Source organism: Hakea prostrata, chromosome 5 (assembly GCF_041222555.1).
Source record: "Hakea prostrata isolate BN-2017 chromosome 5, UWA_Hpros_2, whole genome shotgun sequence".
NCBI classification, from domain to species: domain Eukaryota; kingdom Viridiplantae; phylum Streptophyta; class Magnoliopsida; order Proteales; family Proteaceae; genus Hakea; species Hakea prostrata.
In genome coordinates this window covers 50,043,499-50,070,935 of record NC_142604.1, presented here as the reverse complement: position 1 = coordinate 50,070,935, position 27,437 = coordinate 50,043,499, and the positions used below count along the sequence as shown (strand labels likewise).

At 37.1% G+C, this 27,437-nt stretch overlaps 1 protein-coding gene across 1 annotated transcript in view; it reads right to left on the bottom strand.

The window, feature by feature from the left end:
* Positions 1-1,131: 1,131 nt before the first annotated feature.
* Positions 1,132-27,437, bottom strand: part of LOC149016356 (RNA-binding (RRM/RBD/RNP motifs) family protein) — a 28,586-nt gene continuing 2,280 nt past the window's right edge. The window contains exons 4-14 of the mRNA XM_089157500.1: positions 27,137-27,202; positions 18,695-18,760; positions 18,481-18,566; positions 18,309-18,354; positions 14,235-14,289; positions 7,470-7,546; positions 7,180-7,312; positions 6,551-6,678; positions 6,345-6,449; positions 2,607-2,747; positions 1,132-1,955 (exon numbers count right to left, since the gene is read on the bottom strand). Coding sequence (XP_089013626.1) covers positions 1,893-1,955; positions 2,607-2,747; positions 6,345-6,449; positions 6,551-6,678; positions 7,180-7,312; positions 7,470-7,546; positions 14,235-14,289; positions 18,309-18,354; positions 18,481-18,566; positions 18,695-18,760; positions 27,137-27,202 — 966 coding nt within the window. The 3' untranslated portion in view covers positions 1,132-1,892. The remainder of the gene's footprint in view (positions 1,956-2,606; positions 2,748-6,344; positions 6,450-6,550; positions 6,679-7,179; positions 7,313-7,469; positions 7,547-14,234; positions 14,290-18,308; positions 18,355-18,480; positions 18,567-18,694; positions 18,761-27,136; positions 27,203-27,437) is intronic.

Sequence of the window (27,437 nt, the reverse complement as noted above, 5' to 3'; positions counted from 1 at the left end):
CATAATGGTGCAGGATGGTCTTGCCGATCAAATCGACTATCAGATCGAGATTTCGGTCTTGGCTGTTGAAAATTAATGGTTGAGAATCAAGATCAAGATTTTCAATGACTGAGATCGAAATTTCGATCCGACAGCTGGTCGGCGCAGGACAGTCCTCCGCCCTAAGACTGAAGCAAAATCAAAATCCAAAACTCTATCCAGATTATTATTTCCACAATCGCAATAACTTCAAGAGATACTTGTTTTCATGATTTCGACTTATAACTCAAGATTAATGCAAATACACATCCAAGCTCCAACATTATCCGCCACCGATGACTTCCCATTAAGTGCACTCTTACCTTCCTTCAATCCATGGCAAAAAAAAAAAAAAAATCGATGGCCACCATTATTACCAAAAAAAAAAATGAAAAAAAGGATGGTTACCATAAAAGTTTTGAAATACCTAATCGCGGGTTCAAACCGATTCACCACACAAATTGACACCAAACCAGACATTGCGAAACATCAAGCGATTCAACCCTAGCAGAAAATCAGCACCAACACAAATAAAAGAACCAATTTTCTGAATTAGTCCAGTGAGACTTCCAAATAGTATCCACCAAGATTTTTTCAACTTCATTTATATATTCATTCATTCTTTATTTTTTTCCTCTCTTTTTCCCAGTTGGGGGGGGTTTATAGAGCGGATTTTTATCCGCTCCAGTTCTAAGCACGTGTATTATTCTGATCTAACGCACAATAATTTATAATCCCTTAACCATTTTTTCTCTCTCATTTAACTATCGGCTTCTTTGAAAACCTAAGTTTCCGCTGGCTTCCTCATTAGCTCCGACATTGGTTTGTTCCTTGCAACACCTTCGAAAATACACATAGGGAAAATGGAGACACCATTTCCATTACCATCTTCATCGTCTTCAACCCCAAAAAATAAAAGCTCGTGTTTTTTTGTGGCCACCCACACAAAAGATTTTAGGGTATTGATTCCGCTCATTTGGCTCTGTTGTTGATCTCAATCCACAGATCTTGGGTTTTTCTATATACTTGAGAAATTTATAATTACAACCAATTTCATCTGAATCATTACACCATAAACTCAAAACCCCTGTTGTTCATTTGGCTCCGAGATGAAATAGTTTGGTTATCTTCCTCTTGTTAGTTCTCTGATAAGTGAAAAAACATGGAATTTATTTTCTGCTGCAAGAGTTTAGTGGGGAGAGGATTGAGTGACCCGTGAGTCGGAAGAGACCGAATTCAGATGAGAAACGAATCTCGTTAGAGTTGTTTTATGGGAAGAAGATTGGAAACATGATAGGAAGAGATGATTCCATCGACGGCATTGGTGACGAAACTGTCATTGTTCCAGACGAGTATGAGACAATGCCTTTGCCGGAGCCAAGGAGAGACAGAAGTTAGTTTTTGAACTTTCGAGAGAAGACGATGGGTTAAATGCAAAAGAAAAAAAAACATTATTATAAATGATACATTATTGACCATTAGATTAAGCATAATACACTTGTCATTGATCCAAAGATAAACCGTATCAAACAGGAAGATGTCAGAACGGCAGGTGATAAAAACCCGTACAGAGGAAGAGCACCACAACAGATAATAAACTAATTAAGGAACCCCAGATCTCAGGCGGAAGTACAAAATCAGAGTTTTACAGTTACGGAGATAGGGTCAGGTTAACAGGAATCATCCAGCACATGCCTCAACCTGAAAGTCTAAAACAATTTTTAAGTATCAAACGAGACTACTTCAAGCACGATTCAAAGAATTCGCATGAACCTAACTAAAAAGGCCAAATATTTTTGTTGAATAAGAGCTACAGATAAGATTATATTTGCCCTCGCATAGGAGGAGAGAGAGAGAGTTTGACTTTTTCCCATCTAGTATGGCCTGTAACGCATGTCCATCCTTGAAGGTCTTCCAACTGTGCTGCCATAGCCCCACTGCACAAAAGAAAACATGGGAGAGGGGCGAAATAGTTCAATACACAATCCACATGGAAAAATAGTCTCTCGCAAAAGCAAAGCAAAATGAAGAATGTTTGAACAAAGTGTCACAGAAATGACACTGGCTAAGATATGGTAAGCTTGCCATAGGCAAAGAGACATGCTGCCACACCAAACACATTCATGAAAAGGGTGGGCAAGTTTCATTCTTTCAAAAAGGTCTATATAATTCGTGTAAATTCAGATTTGAAATTTGATTGATGATACTGCTTATGGTTAAATAGTTTCAGGAATATTGGACTGCAATAATTCAAAATACATGAAAAGAAATAAAATAAATAGATGCTTTTATGAAATCTAGATACTCAGTGAAGATCTAATAATGGGTTTGATAGTGAGGGTGAAATTTGCACTCTTGAATGATATAGACCAGCAACAAAATTTCACGCTGAAAAATGCAAATGGGTCTGTTCAACTATGGTCCTTTCCCTTCCTAAGCTACTCAACAGCTTTCCTATGCCTCGCTAAAGGGTTAGAAAAGCAGTAATCATGCACTCAATATCATTTTATGATTTCTGATGTTTTCCTTCACCAACACCCCAGCAACAACTAATAAGCTATTATGCAGGCCAGAAAGAGAGTACTTACATCATCATAATCCAGGCTCCCATACATCCTCCCATATGTACGCATAGGGCCACCATAGCCCCCATATAGATCAGCACCCTCCATCATGTAACTTCCACTTGGACCAGCTTCATCAAGTGGCGTAGCTGAATCTATGGCAATCTGCATAGCATTACGAAGAACAATGATGGGTAGAAAAATTGGAGTAGCTTAGAAGTGCTATTACACAGAAAGATGTGATTTAAATGGCCGCAATGCATAAAAAAGAGTGACTGATGCTGTTGTCATTCAAGTGAGCTGAGTCAACTGACATCAACCCCTTTCCTCGCACTAAAAATAAACTAGTTGCTGGCTTACTGCATGCCAACCCAAACTTAATATGTTGGCATCAAAATAGACTGGTTATTGTAGGAAGATGTACAAATAAAGAGGCCACCGATTGTCTCAAGCATTATTATCTCTGTGTCATAAAACTGTCACCGTAGTTATCTCCTGCTCATTACTGTCAGGGCCTCACCTAGGTGTCTAGGCACTGAACATGGTGTTGAGTGGTCAAAAGCAACTGTGTTTAGGAAAAGACACAAACATGATTAGCATTGGCCCGTTGGGTTATGGTGGGGTGGGCAACTTACTATGAACATTTACTTTTATTTGTCCTTTTACAAGTCTATCCTGTTTAACACCTTTTTGTTTATGAAGGTTCATTGAGATGAGATGCATGGAATCATCAGGTTGGGGGGGGGGGGGGGGGGGGGGACACCTCATCTAAATCAAGATAAATTTCTTCATTCCTTAATCAATTCTTCACTGCCACGGCTCCATCCAGATTAAGTCTGGAAACTTAATAAACGGCACACTTCCATTTCCGGCAAAAGCAATTTCTGCAACCTGCTTCACCATCTTTGGTGGCAGTGGCACCCTTTCAAGTCATACGTCTGCGTGCATTTTATTCATTTTATTGTTCTTCTCCTGCCGTTTTGTTTGATAGTTTGTTGTCCATTGCTACATTAACAGTTCTTTGCATCCTATATGAGAGTAAGACATCCTTACTGTTTGAATAGTTGAGGTTTCCATGCAATGTATCAAAGTACATAAGAAAATAATGAAGTTGGAAGTCTGAATCTAAAATGCTTTTTTTTTAAACATGAATAAGATGCTTTCTTCAGAGTACATGTAGGAATCAGACGCTACTTGTTACCCCCATCCATACATACACATACTATGTGGCAAACTTCAATTCTTTCTTCTGCTTTCTGAGAGCCTTTTTTCAGACAAAGTTACTATATTCGTTGTTTTGATATTGGAAGGTCACTGGCATAATCTTGGAATTATAATATATGTTCATGTGAGAGTACTTCAATGATTTTGATTATAAGTCCTTTCATTCTAGCATTCAACATTTTGATTGTAATAGCTAGATGTTAGCATATACTGATCGAGTTCTCTATTGCAGTAATTAGCTGTTAACTTATTCATGATGTGTAGCTTACTAGTTTTAAAAGGCTATTAATTATTCTTGTTTACAACCTTAATACTTCTACTACTCTCATTCTACTTTCATTTTCATACTGTTTTGCTTGTAGTTACTGCAGTGGAACCCCTTCTAGGACCCTATTTGGGCTTCCTCTTCAAGTTAAGACACAGCATCGACTTGATATCTTGTTATTTTACAGCAATTCAGTAACTGTATGCTTCCCAACAAAACCTAGCTTCAGTATTGACCGAAAAGAAGTGCATCAACTCAATATTTTTACCAACAAAGTTGGGCTCTGAGACTGAGTTTCCGATCTATGCAGCATACAAGTACATTCATGAAATGCATTACCTAAATGAATCGTATTGCCAAAGAAATGAGGAGCTTCCTCCCTTTTCTTTTCAATATTTCTGCTGTAACTAACTCAAATCATCAAACTATTACCTAACATGTGACAACATCAAAATGGACCAAGAATTAACACGTGACTAGATGGCAGCATAAACTATATAAATTCTAAATGTAGACCATACAGCCAAAGCCTAGAATGTCCTCCTGTACAACCAAAGCCTAGATCCCCTGCTATAAATATAAAAAATTTGTGTAGCTGTCCCAAGATTTTGAACTCAGATTGTACCTATCAGAACCACATAACATTTCTCTCACCTTCAAACTGTGGTTGGATGTGCAGAAACCTAAACATGGTTCTAGGTATTGGTGATACGTATCAGTTTTGCACCTTTGCAATACCCATGCACATGGTACAGAGAAGGGATAAACAGGTCCCCCCCCCCCCCCCCCAAAAAAAAAAAACCCATTTTTCAGGGGAATCAGAGGCAGATCCATCTGATACTGCCATTCCTTGCCTATACCAATTTGACATCAATATCAGTTCCTGTGTTAATGGACACCTGTTTGGACACTAAGCACTAGAACCATGGACCTGAATAAAGCAAGATCATTTACAGGCGTAGTCCCTGATGGAAAGTTTCAATATCAGATTCACATCAAAGAAAATAGACAGGGCAATTGCTAACCTAGCTGACACCCCTAATACAGCTGTGGAAGCTACATAGAAGATTAAAAAGGGGGGGGGGGGGGGGAATAAAAAATAATAATAAAAATAAATAGATAAAAACCTTGCATTTCTATCCACCGGTGCAATTAGGGGACAACCTCACTGTTACAATCTCCTCATGGTTCCATATATCTCAGTATTTTGAGATGATCTCGTATTGAGATCTCATGCAGACTAGAGGATCACAAATCTCTCAGCTGAGGCGTCAGTTCAACATTTCAGTTTGGCCGAGACCTCAGTCGAGCCATGGTTATAAAAGCAACACATTTCAATCGAGATCAAGTCGTCTCGACTCAATCTTGACAGTTTTTGCAGAAGGCTTTTCTTTCCTCTCACTGGTTTTGTGCATTTTGCTGGATTTTTTGTCAGAATCTTGGTTGGAAGACCATCGAACCTGCATCAGCAATTTGTTTAGAGTATCTACACAAAGGTCCAAGTAACACTTGGTCAGAGTCTATGCAGATACACCAAGTGCCAACAAGTCCCTCCTGAGTTGCAGGAAGCTGTAGTGAAAAACTTCTAATCATTTGGAGTTGGCTAGATCTCAACAACATAGAGGAGTTGCATGACCTAGTGGAGTGGAGGTGGTGCTGGTGTTGGTTGAGCAGGAGTCGGAGGAGCTGCTTAGTACCTCATTGAATTTAGTCTTGTTACTTTTTTAATCTTGTGGTGTAACTTAAGTACATTGATCTTGTGATGTGAACTAGTGAAAACCTGAACATGTTTGATGTATTGTTTGATGTCAAACCTTAATGTATTCATTTGGATCAAGTAATGGTTGTGTATTTTATGTTCTGTAAGCCTGCAGTTCACTTCTTCAGCACATCAGTTTCAAAGTTAGGGTCGAGTTGAAACTCACATCTACAGTTATTTTGTCATAAATCTAAAGCCACCACTGTATTTAGAAGGCCTAAAATAGAGTAACTACCAATATCCAGACCAAAATTAGCCAAGAAAGCACCAATATGGCACCAAGTTGGCTCAAGTTGAGTTGGCAAAAATTACGCCACCTCGGCCGAGATCTCTGTTTTTTTTTCTAGGCATCGAGATGTCAAACCATGATAAGCCCCCCCCCCTCCCCCTCTTTTCTCCTTTTAGGAAGAACTGTATGCTGTATACTTTTTATTTTTGGGATAATGTATGATGTATACTTCAATATCCTACATTCTTCAAGCAACATATACACAGTAAGATGCAAATCTTATACCTGTTGACCACAAATCTCATGAGACCTTCGGGATACACGCTCTGCTACACCATCTTCAGCAAATGTCACAAAACCAAAGCCCCTATGTCCAGTTCGCTTTGGGTCCTGTAATAAGCACACAATAAGAAACCAAGAATTCTTGAGTGCTTTAGATTCGCTCCACAGAAAAGATGCCAAAATCTATTTACTTTCTCTTTCATCATTACCTTGGGAACATAAACATCTAAAATACGGCCAAATTTGCCAAAATATTGACGGAGATCTTCAACACCTGCTTCCTGTGGAAGCCTACCAATGAAAATCTTCTTACCCATGCCTCGAGTTGGTTCCGTTCCTACATAGCAACAGAATACACATATTTCAGCCGCTACTCATAAAACTTGCACTAGCGTAAAGCAACATAGGGGGGATTTAATGAATAATAACTACAACAGCACTATCAATGCAACAAAAGTCATACATAAAGATTTTTTTGAGATAAAAGGTGCAACCCATAATAACTACGTTCAGATGCTTTATCACGATATATAATTTGACTAGGTATATAACACAAGTGTTTTATTAACTTATGTTGAAGACAAGGCCCAAAGCCTACAGGGCCTTGCTAACAAAATGTAAGTATATTTTCTCTTGTCACCTCCAGCCCATCTAATCTATAAAAAGCAACCTTTTGAAGTTACAACAAAATCCCTTTGTCCCTATTAAAAATAAGTAATCAGTAGAAAGGTGAAATTTTGGACCAAAATGCAGTTACCAGGATTTCCACTCTCTCAGAAGACAAAATGATACAAAGATAATACGATGACAATGTCACAAAACGAGGACAGAAACTTACTTCCATAACCTGAACTAGGATTATCATACAATGTTGGAGCACCCAGTGCAGCATATCTAGTTGCTGCATTAATATAAGCATTGTATGCTCCATATCCACCCTGTGGCACTCTGGCTGGCCTGAAGTCATCCTCCTGCTAACAGGAATCACCACAATACGAACCAGAGAGTTAAATCTCAACGAGAGAATCAAGAAGAATTCCAACATTCTCCAAAGAAACCACAACATATGCTAGATCCACTTTAATGCATTCATATGAAGAATAAAGGGGAATAGAAGTTGAGACTTGCCTTTGGAGTAGCCCTGTCCACAACAACAGTGGAACCTCCCAACTCATGTGTATCAGACATCAAGGTGTCCACAGAATCTGTGTCAGAGAATAACAAATATCTTCAGCATCATATGATCTAAATATTCAAAACCAAGAAATGAAGCTACAAATTGTAAAGTTTCCTTAGTCCTGCTAAAAGTACTGGTAGCTATGCCACAGCAACAAGGTCAAGGATGCCAACAGTGGGAAATACAAGAGAATCAGTCAGTAAATTTCCCCACGATTGAAAACAAGGACCAAAATTGGTAGAGAAATCAAACAAAAGGGGAAGAGTTTCATCTGAGTCTCCTGAAGCTCTAATTAATAGGGGTAAACACCAAAGAGTTACCACATAATATGGAGTAATGCATTGTCTGCATCAACGTCATGTCAATCAAGATTATCGTCATACGTTTGTTCCCAGGTACTTTTACTTTAGGCTTCATTTTTTCAACATAAAACTCTACCTAGAAATTTTATATTCCCATGGCAACCACATAAATTTAGAAGTTTTGAAAATTTAATATGATTAGAAGTTATTCAGCTCTTTCCATCCAAAAAACATACACTGGAATGCCATTCAACATGTTGAATTTTTTGAAGTGAGAAGTTCAATCCAAATTTTACCAGGAAACTTTTACGCCAAAACAAGCAGCATTTACCAACAGATCGGCTGTAAGATTACATCAGCAACTAGGAATTACAAGACCACAAGATAACAGCATACTGTATGCAACATATCTGTGTAAAAAGGAACTACACTTCAAACAAAATCTGTTTATGATTCTTTGTGATGGATTGCCTCATTTTTTAACTTCAAAATTATCCACATTCAACGTCACTACCTAATCTACCCATGTTACTCCTAATTCTGCTTCCTCCCTGTCCCTAAATTAAACTTCCTGACACATAAATCTGGCCACAAGTACCTGTAAATTTACCATAACTCTCAAATGCAGCTTGGAAGAGAAAGATCATCATCTCATAAGAAAAGAGATTGAATAACCTCTTAAGCACTACAACCATACTAAATGGGTGTGCTTAAAGCCACCAAACTTGTTCAGTCCTCTTACTGTTAAAGAGTTTAAAGGGCACTTTACTTATTGCAGGAAAAAGAAGTCAAGAGGACAGAAGATGGAATTGGAGAATAGCGATCGGGAATGAAGGGAAGCATCTGTTTCAAAGAGAAGGAACCAGCAAAGCATCTAGTTGCATTGAAGCAGTACTGGAAGACTTAGTTTATGGATGGAAGACTTGCAATGATTTTGGTAATGAACTTTTGGAGATGCTCCCCATGCCTAGGGATAAACCTTGGCCTTTAGAATTAACCCCTTATTTTCTGTTGTTTGTAAGAAACTGCTCTGGTACTAGAATAGGTAATATTCCAATGGAATTCGGTAGTAAACACAGTAGTAACATTTTGTATCTTGATTACCCCAAAGGATGATCTATTCTTGAGGTAAGATTCGTTTATTAGCTAATATATTTCTTTTTTCCATTAAAAACATAAAGAGATTAAAAGGTAGTTTTAACTTATAAAATATGTAGCAAATGTGAAATGTCAAATAGGGCTAACCTTGTATAGTAGAGTGCAAAACGAAATTTCCATATGATGTATTTTCCAGGTTTCCATGCCACTTTTGTTCCTCAAACTTATTGAAAGTTCAATGGAATGTTCTTTAAAGTTTCTACACATATTGCCAGGTATCTGAAGTTCCTCCATGCAAAATTACTTTTGACAAATTAGGCCCTAATTGTGATGCAGATCCAGGGTTCCCAAACATACTTTGGATTGCCTACAGACGCACCTAAATGATGGAAGTCACTCGAGAAGAAAACTTCCAATCATGTAATTTGCTAAATGTCAAGCCAACAATGGAAAAGGCAAATGGAGGAAAGAGTAAACTTGTAGCTATGTGTAAAATAAGGAAATAATAAATTGAAGGCTAAGGGAAGGGCAATTTCAGAAGGGAGGAAGAAGAAAAAAAAATAGTGCAGTAATGACATGGGAAAGGAAGGGGCACTCTTCAAGCTCTCAATCAAAACACAGAGGCAGACATCCAACAAGACTTGCAAGGCCAGAACCTCTGGTCGTCACAGCCCGGATCAGAAATCTCAGAGATACTCTCTTTAGTCCAACAATTTTAGCAACTAATAAACTGGTGGTAAAACAATACCGCTGCAAAACCAGATCTGAAATTCTCATCAAATATTATATAGACATGGACATTGACCATGAGATCTCCAGGTTGGGACTACACTTGAGAGATAAGTATCAGGCAAAAAAACAGAATGAACATGGAGAAGATTGATTCAATCAGTTGTCTTCAAACTACTGCCCAAGACACTACAACCAGCAAAGGTAATATTATTGAATAGAGGATAGAAACATCAAAAAAGGTAAACAAATATGAGGACTTGCAAGGAAGATATAGAAGGTGAAGGATAACAGAGATTATAACACCCATGATGCATGATCCCAGATGGTTCAATTAATTATTTTAATAGATTTTGGATATAAGTTGACATTAGCTCCAATGGTTAGAATAATATTTAAATTGTAGGGAGATTATCATTCCAAAATGCTTGACTACATAAAGATCCTAAGCCAACTAGGATTACCGTCTCCTACACCTACTCTACCTCCCCTCCAAGCCCTAACCCTACACCTCTCGAGTCCTAATTCAACAAGGAGACATGTTTGAAACCCTAAAATCTTAGGACTAATTCTGAATTAACAGAACAACAAATTCAGAATTAAATCTAATCTAACTGCACCCTTGAACCACCTTGAACCACCACATACTTAACTGTGGAACCCCAAAAAACACATAATCATAACTTGTGAAAATTCTGCAAGAGAAAAAGGTCAAAATATGGGATTCAAAAGACGTGAGAAGAGATGAAAATTGGGGGGGGGGGGGGAGAGAGAGAGAGAGAGAGAGTGAAAATACAAAGAGAGAGAGACTAAGGAAAGAGAATGGGGAGAAAATGGAAAGAAAGACAGAGAAAAAGGTAAGAAAAATAAAAGAAAAGAAGGAAGACTGTGACATCATATAGGTCAAGAGAGTTTGGAGGGTGGAAGATAGAGATAAAAAGTGGTCAATTTGAGGGGAAAGATAATAATAAAGAATAAAAATGGAAAGTGGGAAGACAAAGAATTTAGAAAATAAGTAGAAACCTAATAAAATAAAATATTACAGAATAGGAAGGATAATCACTACAAAGAATCTCAATCTCTATCGCTAGTGGGCCCCTACATACACTAGGATTTTTCATTTCCAACAGAAAAATTCTAAATAATCTCAACCACTGATCATAATTGCCTTCTTTTGATGCCTAAGATATTTTTGGAGTGAGATGTAGCCCAAAATAGCATCTCAATCCACTTTTGGTCCATCATGCTTAGAATTGGGCCCTCTTCGCAATTGAAAATTTGAATTAGACATCTTTACGTGTAAAATTGCATGTATCGCACTAAAAATTCTAAATATTCTCTAACCTTCCAAAAATTCCTAAAAGTGCAAACAACAAAAAACTGAAAGTAGCTCTATTCTAAGTGTTTAAAATGCATGAGTTATGCCCTAAGATTTCACATACAAATGTGTTCATCATAGTTTTCAGGTGTAGTACGTGCAATTTTACACATAAAGAAGTCCAGATTAATTTTTCAATTGCGAAGAGGGCCCAATTCTAAGCATGATGGGCCAAAAGTGGATCAATTTTTTTTGGGGGGCCCCCCCCCCCCCGTTTTTTTGCTCGGCAGATGGCAGATTTTTGGGTTGGGAAAGGTCATCTGGTTGCAGGTCCACAAGGAGACTTAGGCCTCTAGTCAAACTCCTTCCTATTCTTTCAACTAGGACTAGATTTTGATTTATTTCCTAAATTAGCTTTCCCTCTCCAATGGGGGAGAATTATGGGGGGGCTTAGAAACTTTTTAGTCTGGAAGAAGAGGAAGAGAGAGAAGACATTCTAAGAAGAAAAGTAGAAGAAGAAGAGTCCAGGGGGGGGGGGGGGGCTGCAAACGCACAAAGCTCGAGCTTTAATTCATATTTTTCTAGTCAATCTCCTTCCAATTGCTTTACAACTATTTAAACTAGATTTTTATTTAAAACAACAAAAGATTGATCCTACAATGACTCTTAGGAATTTAAAACTAACTAAAACTTATCCTAGATATCCTACCCAAAAAACTTTGAACATGATCCCAATAATAAATAATAATTCTAAATTATTCTAGAACTCCCACGTTTTCCCTATTTATCTCCTTGCAAGGGGTTTGTTTTTTTTTTGGGGGTTGGTTTTGTGGGTTTTGTTGGTGTTTTTTTTTTTTTTTTTTTTTTTTTTTTTCTTGTCCACTTTCCATTTTTATTCTTTTTACTTTCTATTTCTCTCCGCCCAGCCCCCCTTCTTACCTATATGATGTCACAATCTTCTTTTTTCTTTTATTTTACTTACCTTACCTTTTTCTCTTTTTCTTTCATTCCATTTTCTCACTATTCTCTTCCCTTAATTTCTCTTTCCATTTCCAAACACTCTCATTACACTTCTCATCTCTTCTCATGTCCTTCCAATCCCATGTTTTAATTTATTTATTTTTTGGCTTATTTTTCCTTTCTCCCTCTTTCCTTAAGGCTGCGTTTGTTTGCAAAGGTGGGGTGGGAAAAAAAAACATGTGGGTCCCATGTGTAGTGGGGTGAGGGAGAAGAAAAGGAAAGGAAAGGGTTTTGTGGAAAAGTGATAGTGGTGGGTCCCACTTTTTACTTTTCTCAACTTTCCCACAAAGTCCCACCAAATATGTGGGGTTTTAAAATGACTTGGGGTGGGAAAGTTGAGCTGCCACATCAGCAGACAAGTTTCCTTGATTCAAGGAAACTTGTCTCTCACTTTCCCACCCCAAGCAACCAAACAATCTACTATTTTTGGGATTTAAGGGAAAAGTAAGAAATCTGCACTCTTTTCAAGAATTTTCCCACCCCTTTTTTCCCACCCCACCTTTATTCCAGCAAACAAATGCAGCCTAATCCTTATATTACATTCTCTCTCATTCCAATCCTTCTCTTCACATGTATACTTTCTTTCTTTCTTTTTTTAAATTATTTTTTTCTCTTTCTCTTCTTCGAGTAAAGATCATAATCATTATTATTATTCTTTCCATATTCACACCCCCCTCCACCAATCCTCTATTGTACTTAGGTTAAAATCTCTTCTCCTTAGCTTTTCTTTTATAAGTCTTCTCCTTCTCTGCTATTTGTGGGTTTCACTAATTGGATTCAATGTTTAGGTTTCAATTTTGTAATTTCTTTAATGCAATTAGTTCTTTTAATTGTTTACTTCTTTTTATTTATGCAAGTGTAACCACCAGTTTTAATCAAATGCAATAAGTTTTATTCAAGTTCAAGGTTCTTGGTGGGATTTGTTTTTTCCTAGGTCTAGCAATTTTAAATTTGGTTTAGTCCAAATCTGGTTGTTAGGGTCGGTTGAATTTCAAATCGATCAAGTTTTTTTTCCCTTTTCGTTTCAAAGTGCAAGTAGCCTCCATTAATAGTCTCCTCCCCCCCCCCCCAGGTCAAATTCCTGCTTTTAGCTACCCTTTTTGTTCTTAACCTAGAAAAGGTCAAATTCTTGCTTTCAGCACTTTATTATTGTTTCTCTTTCCCCCAATGGTCCTTGATGAGAGATGTCTATAGTTATGCCTCTTTGTTCAAAGTTTCCTTTTTATTTATTGTTTTGTTATTTTCCTTTTGTAATTTTCTTTCGATACCCCTTTGCTCAATTAGTGGACTGTAAGCTACAGCAAAGAGTCCATGATCAAACACATCTTAATTGCAATCCCCTTCCCTCGATCCTAAGTTGCCACTTGGATCACTTTCCTTTTTATTTATTTTTTATCTTTTGTAACAACTTATATCCAGCTTATATTGAATCAGCCATAGGTATAAAGAACAACCAGTAATTGCGTAGGAAGGTGTAAGGATTTCCCTATAGCAGCATAAAAATCATGAGCATAGTTTAGGTTAATCAGATTTTATTTAGATCTCTAATCCTAACGGGAATTTGAAAATGAATCCTAGGTGGAAGTCCTAGTGCAAGTTGGAGATATAGCTACTAATTTGAAATCCTAGCATTGTTGCAAATCAGGAATTACATCCAGCCATTAGACTATACATATTAAACAGCCCAGGAGAACCAACCACAATTCGATGAATTAGAACTTTCATCCCGAGCTTGCTGCTTCATGAATCAGCATTCTCTTCCCATCCGATTCTACCGATTTCCAAGCAACCCAAAGGCTGCCATACTATCGAAATCTTGCAGGTTAAGGTAATCTTTGATTCTTCAAGCTGCTATTCAAGATCTTCAATAAAAGAGTAAAGGGACAGAGAATGTAACAAATCCATTCGAAATGATAGGACATCCATGTCCACACCTATGGACACACAATTCAGCAAGGGACGACAATTCCAGATAACATAAACTTCTCGGATTCTATTTTTCAATAAGATTATGAAGAATGGGTGATAAGTAGAGTATTTTTATGTTAAGAGTGAGACTTCCAGGTCAAAGCATCTGCTGATGGATCCTTCCATTACTTGTGTAAACCAACCACCCCTTGGGGCTCTCAGTCCTCCCTATCAAACCCCAGTATAAAGTCGAGAAGGATTTTTTTTTTTTAGGGGGGGGGGGAAGGAAAAGTGCTCTATGTCAACATCTATAGAAGATTCAGGAAAAGTTAATGTCTCACCAGCACTATCAAAAGTGATAAACCCAATCCCACGGTGTCCTTTCGAACCTTGATCCTGTAAAATGCAGAGAATAATCAAGTAAAAATCCCATTTTTCTCTCAATAGTCAATAACATGTTTCATATGCAAAACAAACAGATATGCAGATCAACCTGTGGCTATAATTGCCACAACAAACGAACACCAAAAATCAACCATCCCACTTCATCTGTTGTTCATGTTTCCAAACATATTTTGTCCCCATTCTATTCTGATACATTTCCGTCATTATTTATATGAAGGTAATTAAAGCTGGAGTTCATTCAAAAATAAACTTCCAGATGAATCTCAGATAAAGGAGTAGCCCAAAACCATTCAGTTTTTACCCCTCAGCACATACCCCGTCCCAATAAGACTCAGTTTGGTTTTGTTCGGCCCATAATGAGCCAGGTTAGATTGGCCATAATGGTTCATTTTAAAAGATTTGACACTCTTAGTTGTTTATGGTTTATCAACATAAACTGTAAATTTGGTGTTTGCGCACATATCATTAAGCCATGTGCAAAATTATTACTTAAGCAAGGATAAAATTGCAAAGTTACCAAAAATTAAAATAAACCTTGCTTTTCTCTCTTTCCAACCTCCACCTTGCTCCCATCTCCACTTTAATAATATTTTACGGATATTAAGACTAGCCCAAACTAATAAAAGCGAACGAAAATCGAAATTAAAGGTTAATATACATATAGACATACACACAAGGTAAATCAAAGCCAACCCAAAACCAAACCAATGATACATAATATATTATTCACAAAACTATACCAAACCTATTTCTTGTTATATAATATGTTGTGTGTAGCAGTAACTGAATGATTATAGTTTATCAATCATTACCTATTATCATAATTGATCATTCATAAAGAGTAATAATAAACATAAGTATAAATTCTGCCAAATAGAGCCTTAACTGAGTGTACTACTTCAGTTTTAATTTTAGTCTTTCATTTGTTCTATTATTCCTACACAAGAGTGGGTTAGACTCTGGTTAGGATTTTGTTTTGCGTTTTTTTTTCAATTAAGAATTGCATTTTATTACCTTTAAATAGATTTAGGGTTGACTAGATTCAACAACAACAATAAGCCTTGTCCCAACAATTTGGAGTCGGCTATATGGATTCTTGCCCTCCAATCAGTTTTGTTTGAGGTTATGCTAGATACAAGGCCTAAGCTATGCATTTCCTTTCTCACCACTTCTCCTAAGGTTATCTGAGGTATGCACCAAGCTCTTCTAGTTCCTTCAATTTGGATTATATCACTTCTCTATACAAGGAGGGCATTTATAGGCATCCGTTGAACATGGTCGTGCCACCTTAAATGACTTTCTCGTATCTTATCACTTATAGGAGCAACTACTAGACCAACTCTAATATGATCATTCATTATCCTATCCTTCTTAGTTTGCCACTCATCCATCCTAGCATCCTCATTTCTGCTACACTAGGTTTATCTATATGATTCTTTTTAATAACTCAACACTCTGCACCATACATCATAACAAGCTGAACAAAAGTTCTATAGAATCTTCATTAAAGCTTTAATGGAATATGCCGATCATACAAGACCCCGGATGCACCTTTTCACTTCATCCACCCTATTTTAATTCTTTGTAAAACATCATCTTCTAAATCACCTATATTATTTATGATTGAACCAAGGTACCTAAAACAATCACTCTAAGGAATCTCCTTATCATCAAATTTCACACCTCATATATGCCTAAACACGACAAAAGTTACAAACTAAATTTTATGTCTTCGTTCTACTTAGTTTAAAGCCTCTTGATTCCAAAGTTATTTTTCATAATTCTAACTTATTATTAATCCATACTTAAGAGTCTCATCTATCAACACAATATCATCAGCAAAAAACATACACCAAGGAACCTCATCTTAAATGTCCTTGGTTAATTCATCCATTATAAGTGTAAATAGATATGGGCTTAAAATTGATTCATTGATGTGGCCCAACTATAATTGGAAATTCATTACTTTGTCCCCCATTGATCTTACACCTATCACTTGACCATCATACATATCCTTAACTACGTAACATATTTACTTGCGACCCTTCTTTTCTCTAGTACTTGTCAAATTAACTCTCTAAGAACTTTATTATAACATTTTTCTAAGTTAATAAATACCATATGAAGGTCTTTCCTACACTCTCTATATCTTTCCATAAGTCTCCTAATTAGGTAATAGCCTCTATCGTAGATCTTCCCAACATAAACCCAAACTGGTTCTCCGTAATTGAGATTAGGTGTCACTAACGAGTTTCAATTACTCTCTCCCATAATTTTATAGTACAACTCTTCAGTTTAATGCATCTATAGTTATTACAATTTTGAATATCTCCTTTATTTTTGTAAGTTGGAACCATGATGTTTCTTCTCCATTCATCTCGCATGAACCCTATGCTCTAAATCATATTAAACAACATAGTCAACCAAGCTATCTCGTGGGTTCCTTAGCTCTTCCATACTTCTATTGGGATTTCCTTAGGACCTTATGTTTTGCCTAGTTTCATCCTACTTGGTGCTTCTTTTGCTTTGAACACCGAAATTCTCCATATATATGTTTGAAAATTGATGCTTTGGTAGATGGTGTAATCGTCCAAATCACAGATACTTGAAGTGTGCCCATTTAGCAAACTAGAGAACTAGATTTCCCATCTCTTTTTAATGTCCTCACCATATACTAATATTTTACCATCTCCACTCTTAATACATCTAATATGGTCAAGATCTCTACTCTTTCTATTCCTTATTTTAGCTATCTTATAAATGGATGTTTGCCCTTCCTTAGTGCCCAACTTATTATATAACTCTTCATACTTTTTCCCCCTTACTTTTCCTACAATTTTCTTAGCTTCATTTCTAACCAACCTATACCTTTGAAGATCCTCAACATCCTTGGTCTTTTGCCATGTTTTGAAACTAGCTTTCTTATTTCTAATGGCAACTTGAACCTCATTATCCCACCACCAAGTCTCTCTATAAGAATGGAGCTTTCCTTTTGATTCATCTAGGACATCTTTAGCTACGTTCTTAATATACGTAGCCATCTCATTCCACATCGCATTAGTGTCCCCCTCAAAATCTCACTTTCCTTGTTTCACTATTTCATTAGCAAAGGATTTCAAGCACTCTCCTTTAAAGTTTCACCATCTCATCCTAAAATAGTTAAGCTTGCACCTTTTTATGAGTGTTTGGGTTAAACACACATCTAAGACCATAAGTCTATATTGTGCAATTAAGCTTTCCCCTGGTACCAACTGACAATCCTTGCACAACAATCAATCAATCCTTCTAGTTAGGGTTGACTAGATTGTAGAGTTTTATTTGTTATTGAGAGGTTTCCTTCCCCTTGTTCAACTTTTTCCCCTCTTACCCTTCCAACTCCTCTAATTCTCCCCATATTACACTTACATCCCACCATTGCATATTCCAGCCCTATACCAGACCTGCATCATTTCTTGAATCATTTACACAAAAGGCAAAATACGAAGTTGTAACACTGTTCATGTGAATAAGTTTGGCCTCTTTCTCTTGATGTTTGTCCGACATCACCCTTAAAAGTTAGACATCCAAGGAACCAAAGCAACTAGACTAGAGAATATGCGAGGCTGATGTAATCCAAGTATCTGCATCCCCTTGTAAACTAACCATATCTGACTTCTTAAAATCTCCCCATGACTAGATCCAAACACAGGCACATACTAAGACTTGCAACTAGAGAGGTAAATAAAGATAACCCATCCTTTAGGGGAATAACAAAAACTCCAAGCATTTTAAAACAAATAACATGCAATGATCCATTTATTGATATTTATTCCCCCAGGAGAAATAATTATGCACTGTATTTCCAACTTTTGAAGTGTAACTGATACTTTTAGATGATTCTCCCAGGTCCTCCCACATTTCCAAGAACGCTCTAAATAGAGGTCCAAATAAAACAAAGGAAAAGCAAAATCTAATCCCAGATAAACAACATTTGACAGAAAATATGGAGCGCAAACAAAGCTAGGGCATACCTTCGGCATGTATAGATCTGTTATCTCACCATATTTCTCAAAATGACTGCAAGCAAGTCAAAAAGCACTTTGTTGGAACCTTATCACAGGCTTGTATATCAGCTTTCAAAAGCACACAACTTTAGTGAAGAAAGCATGCATTCCATTTTTACTGTAAATAAAATAAGCATACCTTCGAAACATAGCTTCCGTGACAGATTGCGGGATTCTAGCCACAAATATCCGGGTTACTTTCTTTGCTGGTTGCCTCATCTCTTCCTGCCAAGTATTAGGAGAAACAGTAACAACCACAGACAAGAAAAGAAATTAATTCTGGAAAAAATAATAGTAAAGTGGCACTTAAAATAATAAAAGAAATGCAATATATCAGGTCTAGGGTCCCGAACCTTAGGTGTAGCTATTTTCACTTCCAGCACTCGATTACCAAGGATGTTCTCACTTGAAAGTGCATTCTGCAGCCAAAAGCGAAGACAATATTAAATCCTTGAAGACAACAAGAAAATTAATCTGCACTAGTGATATTATGCAACCGCATAGAGTCAAAAGGTATTTTATTTCCACAATAACATTAGCCAAGAGCCTTTAAGTTGTCCCAATAAAACATTATTTTATCATCAACCATAGTGTTCACATAAATAACTGTATTAAGGGGGAGAAAGGGGAAATATAGGAGTATAGGACTGCATTCGAATGGTCAAAACAGTATTCAAACAAAAAAGAGACAACAGAATAGAACTTCAGATAAGAAGAATATTTAGTAGCAACAACCCAGATTGTCAGGTGACCGCTAAACTCCTATCGAGTTCAGTAAATTAACCTCCCAATATAAGAAATCAGAATATGGGAATAAGTTTTTTTTTTTTTTTTTTTTGGGGGGGGGTCAAACGACGACTGATTCTGAACGGTGAACAAAAAAGGGGCAAAAACAGACTGTTAAAAACCAGTAAATCAATTCAATTTTCAGGTGCATCAGCAGGTGCTCCAAGTATGCTGACAGACTTGGAAATCAGAAATAAAACCACACCTGCAGGTTTACTCTGCCTGAAATTTGGATTAAGTACCTGGTCTACGAAGAACAAAATCTTAAAATCCAAGACTGATCTCATGGTTAAATTCATGCAAGAAAAGACTGGTATGTGATCCTCATTTAAAGTAGAAAGTGCATTCAGAAGCAATGCTTACTTGTTAATGGGGATGAAAGGTTAAGGATGAAGAAGATAGTTTAAAGAGAGAGGGGTTGTTCAAAACCAAGTAGGCTTTGACCTAACTCAAGGGAATCTCACCAATGGAGGAGAGTAGTAATAGCATTTTAATCCAAATTCATATACAACGCTGGCCATCCTAACAAACTTATATCGAAGCCTCAAAAACTGACTCCTGCACTAATAGTAAGAGGCCAAACTCACTCCCAATTTTTTTTTAAAAAAGGAGCATTTTTTTACTGAGCCCCTTCCAGTTCCACTGGAAACACAGCCCCCCCCCCCCCCCCAAAAAAAATAAAAACCGAAACCTCACAGAGCCCCTCTCCACACTTCACACTGGTGGTGACTGTACACAGTTAGTCATTTAAATCAAACATGTTTTTTAATATGACCATATAACCCCTAGAGGGATAAATAACCATAACACCACCAACTTAACCCAATTACTAATTTACCCTAAACCCTGAAATTACCATTTTATCCTCAAATCAATCTTCTTCCTTCTTCTCCAGTCATCATTTTCCTCCGATCTGTCCAAAAGTAACCTTTGTTGGTCGCCCTTGCCGTGTCAACATCCACACAAGCCCCCATTCAGTGAGTCGATGAAAGATCCGACTACAGGAATCTTACTTTGAACAGAAACCCCAAAACTCCAAAAATGCCCTAACAACCATGGGCTCATCACCGTCCAGCATGAAGTATATTACAGGGGGGGTGAGTCGCAGCTCAGGGAGACCACCTGTTTTCACATGTTTTCTATTTTCCCCCTTTTTTGATTTTCGATTCAGATTTTATAAAGAAAAATCAGAGTTTCTTTGGATGTTCAATCACCCATTCAAATCTCTCTGCAAAATTATCATGATCTCCCCCTATCCTAGGTGGAAGTTCTATTACAGATTCATGAATTATTAAACAGTAATTCAATGCTTCAATTATTCAAGTACCTTAAAATTCTTCTTTTATAAAGAATGGATTAGGTACTCAAATGACATGGACTACTATGGAGGGTTTGAACAGGAAGATTTGTACCAACTGCAAGTTGCTCAAAGCAATGAGGTTGAATTACAAGATGTGGTGTTTGAGGTTCACACCACTAGCAGTGGGAGGAGATATGAACTGGCAGTGGTACGGGAGTCTGGCCAGACTCTAGTCAAGATGAGACCAGCAGCCAAATGACGGCCGAATAACCCTTACAAACAAATTTGATCAAGACTGGGTTTCAATAACAAATGATGGAGTTGAGGTTTAAGAATGGGAGACCAAACAATGCAAGGGTTATATTTAATTTGGAGGGTAATTTGGTTATTTAGTGTTTACCCCTCTAAGGTAATATGGTCATATTAAAAACATTATATATGGTTTTAAAAATAAATTTATTGAAGGTGAAAACATAAAATCACATTAAGGTTAACAGAAAGCTGACGGTGTGAAAAGTGGAGGGGCTATGTAAGGTTTTAGTTTTGGAGAGGGTGCATCGTTCTTCCAACGGATCAAAGATATCTGTCTTCAAATGGCAGTAATGTCCCAAACAAATGAAGTGTTGCTACCCAATTGGCTTTTGGGCCACATTATCAATTCGCAAGTTGCTTTTGGAAAATCAAATACATGAAGCTGAGATTGCCTACAATGGTGAATTCAAGATGAAAATTGTTTGGTAGTGTCTGGGAGGATTTCCACCACAACGGTGATAGATGGTGGTGGGTTCCAAAGGTCAGACCTTCATGTGATAGATCTAGCTGGACTCGTACAATAAATTCATTCCAGTTGTTGATGCTGTATTTTTCAGATATTTTCTGTATTCTACTAATGAAGGAAACTTCTTGTTGTCTGTAGTCCATGAAACTCTCACAAGGTCAATTCCTACTAATGATACAAGAACCTGTACAGAAGTTCCCTTTCCTGAGTTTAGATTGTCCTTTAATTCTCTGTTCCTGATTAATAGGCTTACATTAGAAATTTTGAAATTTGAGCATAGATGGTCCCAAAATCTGAACCAATACCAGGTAAAGAGAAGAAGAAATAGACAATGTAGAAGAAGAAGGAAAGACAATGGGAAAAAGGGCTTGGCAACAAAATGTGTGTTCACCATACCAGCCAACACATCCATTTATACTAATCCAAAAGAGTACTACTAAACAAAAATAACTCCTACCTAATTAAGCCTAAAGCAATAAGGAAACTACTTCCACTAGGACACTAAAAACTAAAGACCTAAAGCAATAAGGACACCATGATAGGACTTCCCCTATCATTTCTCATATCACTAGCATTCAACCCTCAAGCTGGAGCATACACACATCAAAAGAAAGCTCTACCTTGGACAAACAGCACCAAGCCACCAACAATAGCAACATCACAATGTCAAAATCTCTTGCCAAAAGAAGACAGCAAGTTGCAGCACCCAACAGCATCATCAAACACCCTTTCAGACGAAACAAAAAGCAAAACCCAACAACCACATAGAAACCCAAAAATTGCAGCTTCAATGACTACACTATAACCCATATAACCCATAAAAGTGCAGCTTCAATGGCTACACAAACACTTATCTCAATGAAGGTACTCCAACAACAATCAAATTCATCCCTAAGTCCATATATAAATCTCATATACAAGTACATAAAATTGCTTGCAGCAGACACCTAAAATCTCCTCCTTACATTAGCACTACAAGTGGATAAATAGCAATCTATGATAATCTCAGACAATGAACGTCTCAATAAATATAATAAGAAAAGCACCAGGCCCCAATAAATGTATCTTCAATCATCCCCCACGCAATTCATTAACTCTAAACTGATACCATATGGGGTCTGCCAAAGTATGATTATGGCATATTAGTAATTAATCATCAATCTCATGTAACCAGGAAGGACCCTGCCACTTTTTTCTCAGCACTCTAGGAAGGCCAAATCTAATCGGAGTCAAATTGGTCATTTGGCTCTCTTTGGGGTCCTAATGGGTCTCATTCGAAGCAGAGTACCATCAGGAGCCCTTTTTATTTTTGAATTTGAGTTCGTCATTGATTAGTTATGAAAGAGTCCCACCCAGGTTCGGAGTCCCACTTAAAGAAGGATCTTAGTTGTACTCCAGTTTGTACAATGAGTCCAGATCTACTTTTTATTTTGAGTTTGACTCCTTGAGCAAGTTATGACAGAGTCTTTGTCCCATTCGGAGTCCTAGTTGAATCCAACTTTTAGATTGGATTCCTTCTTAAAGAAGGAAATATAATTATGTAAATCTTTAAGTGTTAGGAGTTCCTAATCAGAGAGTTCCTAATCAGACTTCCTCTTTTAGTTGCTTGAGTTGAGTCTTATGTTTCAAGGAATTCCAATCCAAATAGAATTCCTTGTTGAGTTCTAGTCCAAGTAATGTTCTTTTTGTTTAATCCTAGTATGATTTCCTTCAGTTGTACGGCTATAAATAGAGTCCCCCCCATACATATTAGTTGACAATTATCAAATAAAGAATTAATTGAAGGAATTAGTTGAAGTCGTGGTTTTGCTTGAAGGGAATCAAATTGCTCAATATACTCTGCAACTAATAAATTCCCTTGACGGAAAGAATTTAATTTATCTTCTAGTCACAGCCGAAATGTGGATGACAAGTATTTCTTTCTCAATTCTTCCTTCACTTCCTCCCATGTGGGAGGTGCACTACCACAATCCTCATATTCGTGAGTTCTCCACTCACATGCAACTAGCTTGATGTGTGCTAGCTTCATCTTTCGTGCCTCCGATAGTTTATACCAACCAATCATAAAACACTTGAGGATCATGTTTTCCCAAGTATTTCTTGAGTTCAAGTTCAACTTCAACTTTTTGAAAGTCACCAACATGTCCATTGAACGTAGGTTGTTCTCCTTCGTAGGTGCTCTTCGAAGGCTAGTTGCACAACTGAAAATCCTGTGGGGCCCTCTCCCGACATTTCTCCAAGCAGGAAAATTTGGCGTAGAGTGATCTAGCTAGGGGTTCTTCACCAAGTGGAGGGCGTGGGGCATGAGTAGATGAGTAGAAGCAACAAATCTAGCCTCCATTGCAAAAAGCCTCTCTTCCACCTACTTCTAGTTTGTGGTGGTCTGGCTGCTGAGTTATTAAACATCTCTTCATTGCTGCTATAGGATTAAATGGATCAGATTGTCCAAAAATTTCATCCCCTGTGATGGCTCTAATACCAAATAATGTAGCATTATATTTGAATAATCAAAACAGGAGCCAATCACGATCTCTTCATAGAGAATGAATTTCAGATTTGACAAACTAAGCATGAAACAAAATGCAAATATTAAACAAAACTGAAACCTAGAGTAATATCACAATGAAAATAACATAAACACGCGGACAGAATAGCTCTTCCAAGTAGTGGCCGAACTATGAACTAGATTTGAGTTAGGATGAAGTGTAGATTACCATTATGAAATGAGAAAGATAATCTGACATATGATATCAAATAGATGGCAAATCTAAATAGTAAATTAGTAACTGAAACCAAAAAAAAGTCACTAAAGTAGACTTGCTAATAGATGAAGAAAATTTCACAAAATAATAATAATAAACAAAGAGAGTGAAGGAATAATAAGAGGGAATTGATGAAACAATACTAACAATAAAGTAATGCCTAGACTTCACATTGCACAGTGGATCATTTGAATCCAACACCAACCTACCTTCATCAAACACAAGGTTTCTCTATTGAGAGGAAAGGCTAAGCAACTTTGATTTCAACTGATGAGTGAAGTGATCCACCCTCTTATTTAGTCCCTCAATATAATATAAACAATCTAAAGACATAAATTTTAAATACACCCCCCAACCACTAGCTAACACCCACCCAATATTGACTCGACCACTACTTAACTCTTGACTAAGGGAAGCTACTTTTGATAATGAGTTACCTTACTTTCAAGCTACATCCCCCTTTATTGACTTTGATAAAATTTTCAAGTTCCCATTCATATTAGACCAGACTTGGGCTGAGGTCTAGCCTATGAAAATCCTAACATGTGGGCTGACTTTAACCCACCAAAATATTCCTAGCCCATGAAAGCCATGGCTAATTTGTGTCACCCATTGGGCTTATTCTTTTTAGTGTATGCCTTCAGCTCTGCATCACAAATTACTTCCAACAAAATGCAAGCAAAGTACAAATCCACAACTCAGCAAAAATCCCTAGCATAAACCCAAGGGATCTGAAACGTCCAACAAATGGGTGTTCTAAATAGAAATCAAAACAAGAAATAGGTCAGCTGCAAGTCCAGTCCAATAATAAAATTGGTTTCATGTGCATTCTGTAATAGCAAAGGATGAGAAGAAGATACCAAATGGAACTGCAATCAAGAACCAAGGACCATGAACACATAACAAACTATAACACATCCTCTTGACAGCAAAATAGATCCAACATCAGCAAATCCAACCATAAAACATAATGGAACACTTAGCAGTAACTGACCAAAAACCATCATGGAATGTGACTGCTTTCCTCTTGTCAGAGAGGAATACAGAACACCAAAAAAAAAAAGGAGCCTTGTAAGAACACCTCTTCTCTTAGATAAAATAATTAATATAAACCAGTAGCAACCACTTCTAAATCAGGATGAACAGAAAGCAAGATGGCAGCAACAACAAAGGGCATCGACAACCTTTTATTCATTAAAGAACCCCAGTAGCAAGGTTCAAAACCTGTAAATAGCAGGTTCTTCAGCAATTGATTTAAAAAATAAGGTTTCCCTTTAAATCAGGATGACAGAAACCAAGCAGCAACAAAAAGGGCGACAATCTTATCATTAAACCCCGGCGGTCACCTGAATCAGGCGCCAGTTTATCCCGCGGCAATCAATACGTGACACCCACTGCCAACAACCTTCAAACAAAACATGCATCATTTTCCACACTAAACCATCATGGAAAGCCTGGTTCATCTTCTTTTATGAATTAGGATCCCATTCTCCAAACTAGAAACTTAAAGTGACCCCCAGAACAGCTTTTATCTAGAGAACCAAGTATTGGTTACTGCACTAATATGATGTAAGCAATCCTAGGACCTGTAACAAGTACAGGTTTAAGAGAAGAAAACGAGAGGAAAATCGGAGAAAAGGGCCAGGCAATAGAATGTGTGTTCTACCATAAATCAAGAGAGAATTACAAAACGAGTATCATCCTACCTAATTAAGCCTAAAACCAAATAGGAAACTCACGCACCAAGGACACTAATAGCTAGAGACCTAAATCAATAAGCAATTAGACACTTAGTCCTCTAATTGTGTTACATCACACCTCATATCTCTAGCACTAATGAAATTTATGAGATTAAGAAAACTATTATTTGGGTCCGAAAGACAACATCCTTACATTTCAAATTTTTAAAGTTTAGATAGCATTTTATATTTCTAGGTCTCAAAATGTCTGCTACAATTCGCGTTATTCAACAGCAAAGTACACTCCAGAATCTCAATCAACCAGCACTAATCTCTGTTACACATGGTTAAATTATCTCAAGCTGGATGCTTCAGTTCATCTCTTCTTGATTGGTTGCAGCAATAAGCTTTAGGGGTAGTTGCAGAGGAACCTCAACTTCATCTTCACCCCAGCTTCGCTTCAACTCTGACATAAAAAACCAACACAGGTCCAAAGGGTATACCGATGAACATACTTCAAAAAGTTTTAATATCCCTTGGGGGCAAAATGGACTACTCTAGTAAACCATTAAAAGCAGACTAACACCGTCGATTTGACAAGGTATTTTAGTAATTGTTTGGTTTTCTAGTGAGAATAAGTAATAGGGGTGATGTACATGGCATGAACAAGTTCTTCACCCAAACAATAACTACTGATTAGAATTATTTAAAAATTAAAAAAATAATAACAAAGAGAGATATATAGAGATGACTAATTTCATAATTAAAAAAATTAATAATAAAGAGAGAGAGAGAGAGAGAGAGATATTTAGCTAACTAATTTCATATGCTTAGGCTCTACCAATTTTGTAGGCCCATTAACAAGATCAATCACAATGAAAACCCACGGGATCAAAGGCCAAAACATATATGACCGAACCCAAAGAATATTTCCACTAAAACAAACCCATCTACATGATGTGCTTGCATAAGTGGGAAAGAAAACTTGCATCTTGAAAAATTCAAGTATGATCCAAGGATTTCTATTTGAAAATTATGTCGGTGTGTACTTTAATTTCAGCAGCAACAATGAACATGATTCAACCAATATGCACTGTATCTTATACAAGGCAAATAAGTTGCTACTCACTCAACAACTGCTGAAATACCTTTCCTTATCCAGCATAAACATCAAAAGCTAAAAAGGAGTCCCAGCAAAAAGAGGAGTGCTGCATAATGCACCCGCTGGCCTTGAAGTACCCAAATCCCAAACAACGGAAGGGCAAGAGGTCATAAGGAGGACCATACCAAGTTGTGTGTTGTGCCATGTGGATGATGGGTATTTGAACCACTAAAACCCAAGAGAAAAATATGAAAAAAGTGGAGGATGGGAGATCAATCACAAGATCAGAAATAAGTACAATCATATTAACCACTCAAAGGAATTTAAAATATAAGAAAAAACAGTGACTACAAATATAGAGTAGAGACTAAATAACAGGGTATCCTACCTTTGCATCTTCAGAAGATGCAAAAGTCACATAGCCAAAACCACGAGATCGACCAGTGTGCCTCTCCTGATGGACATAACAAAACAGAAAACAAAGCTTCCAGTTAGGACACCTAAAGTAAGGCAAACAGTTGTCATACAACATCCACCCAAACCAGGAACTCATAACAAATGAAAGATAAACATTTTGGCTAGAGAAGAAAACGTAAACAAATTATGTTTCAATTGACTACACTGTTTAGTTGTGGAAGGGAGGCAAAAAGCGTTTAGGTTACACAAAGGATGAGAAATTCAAACAGTAC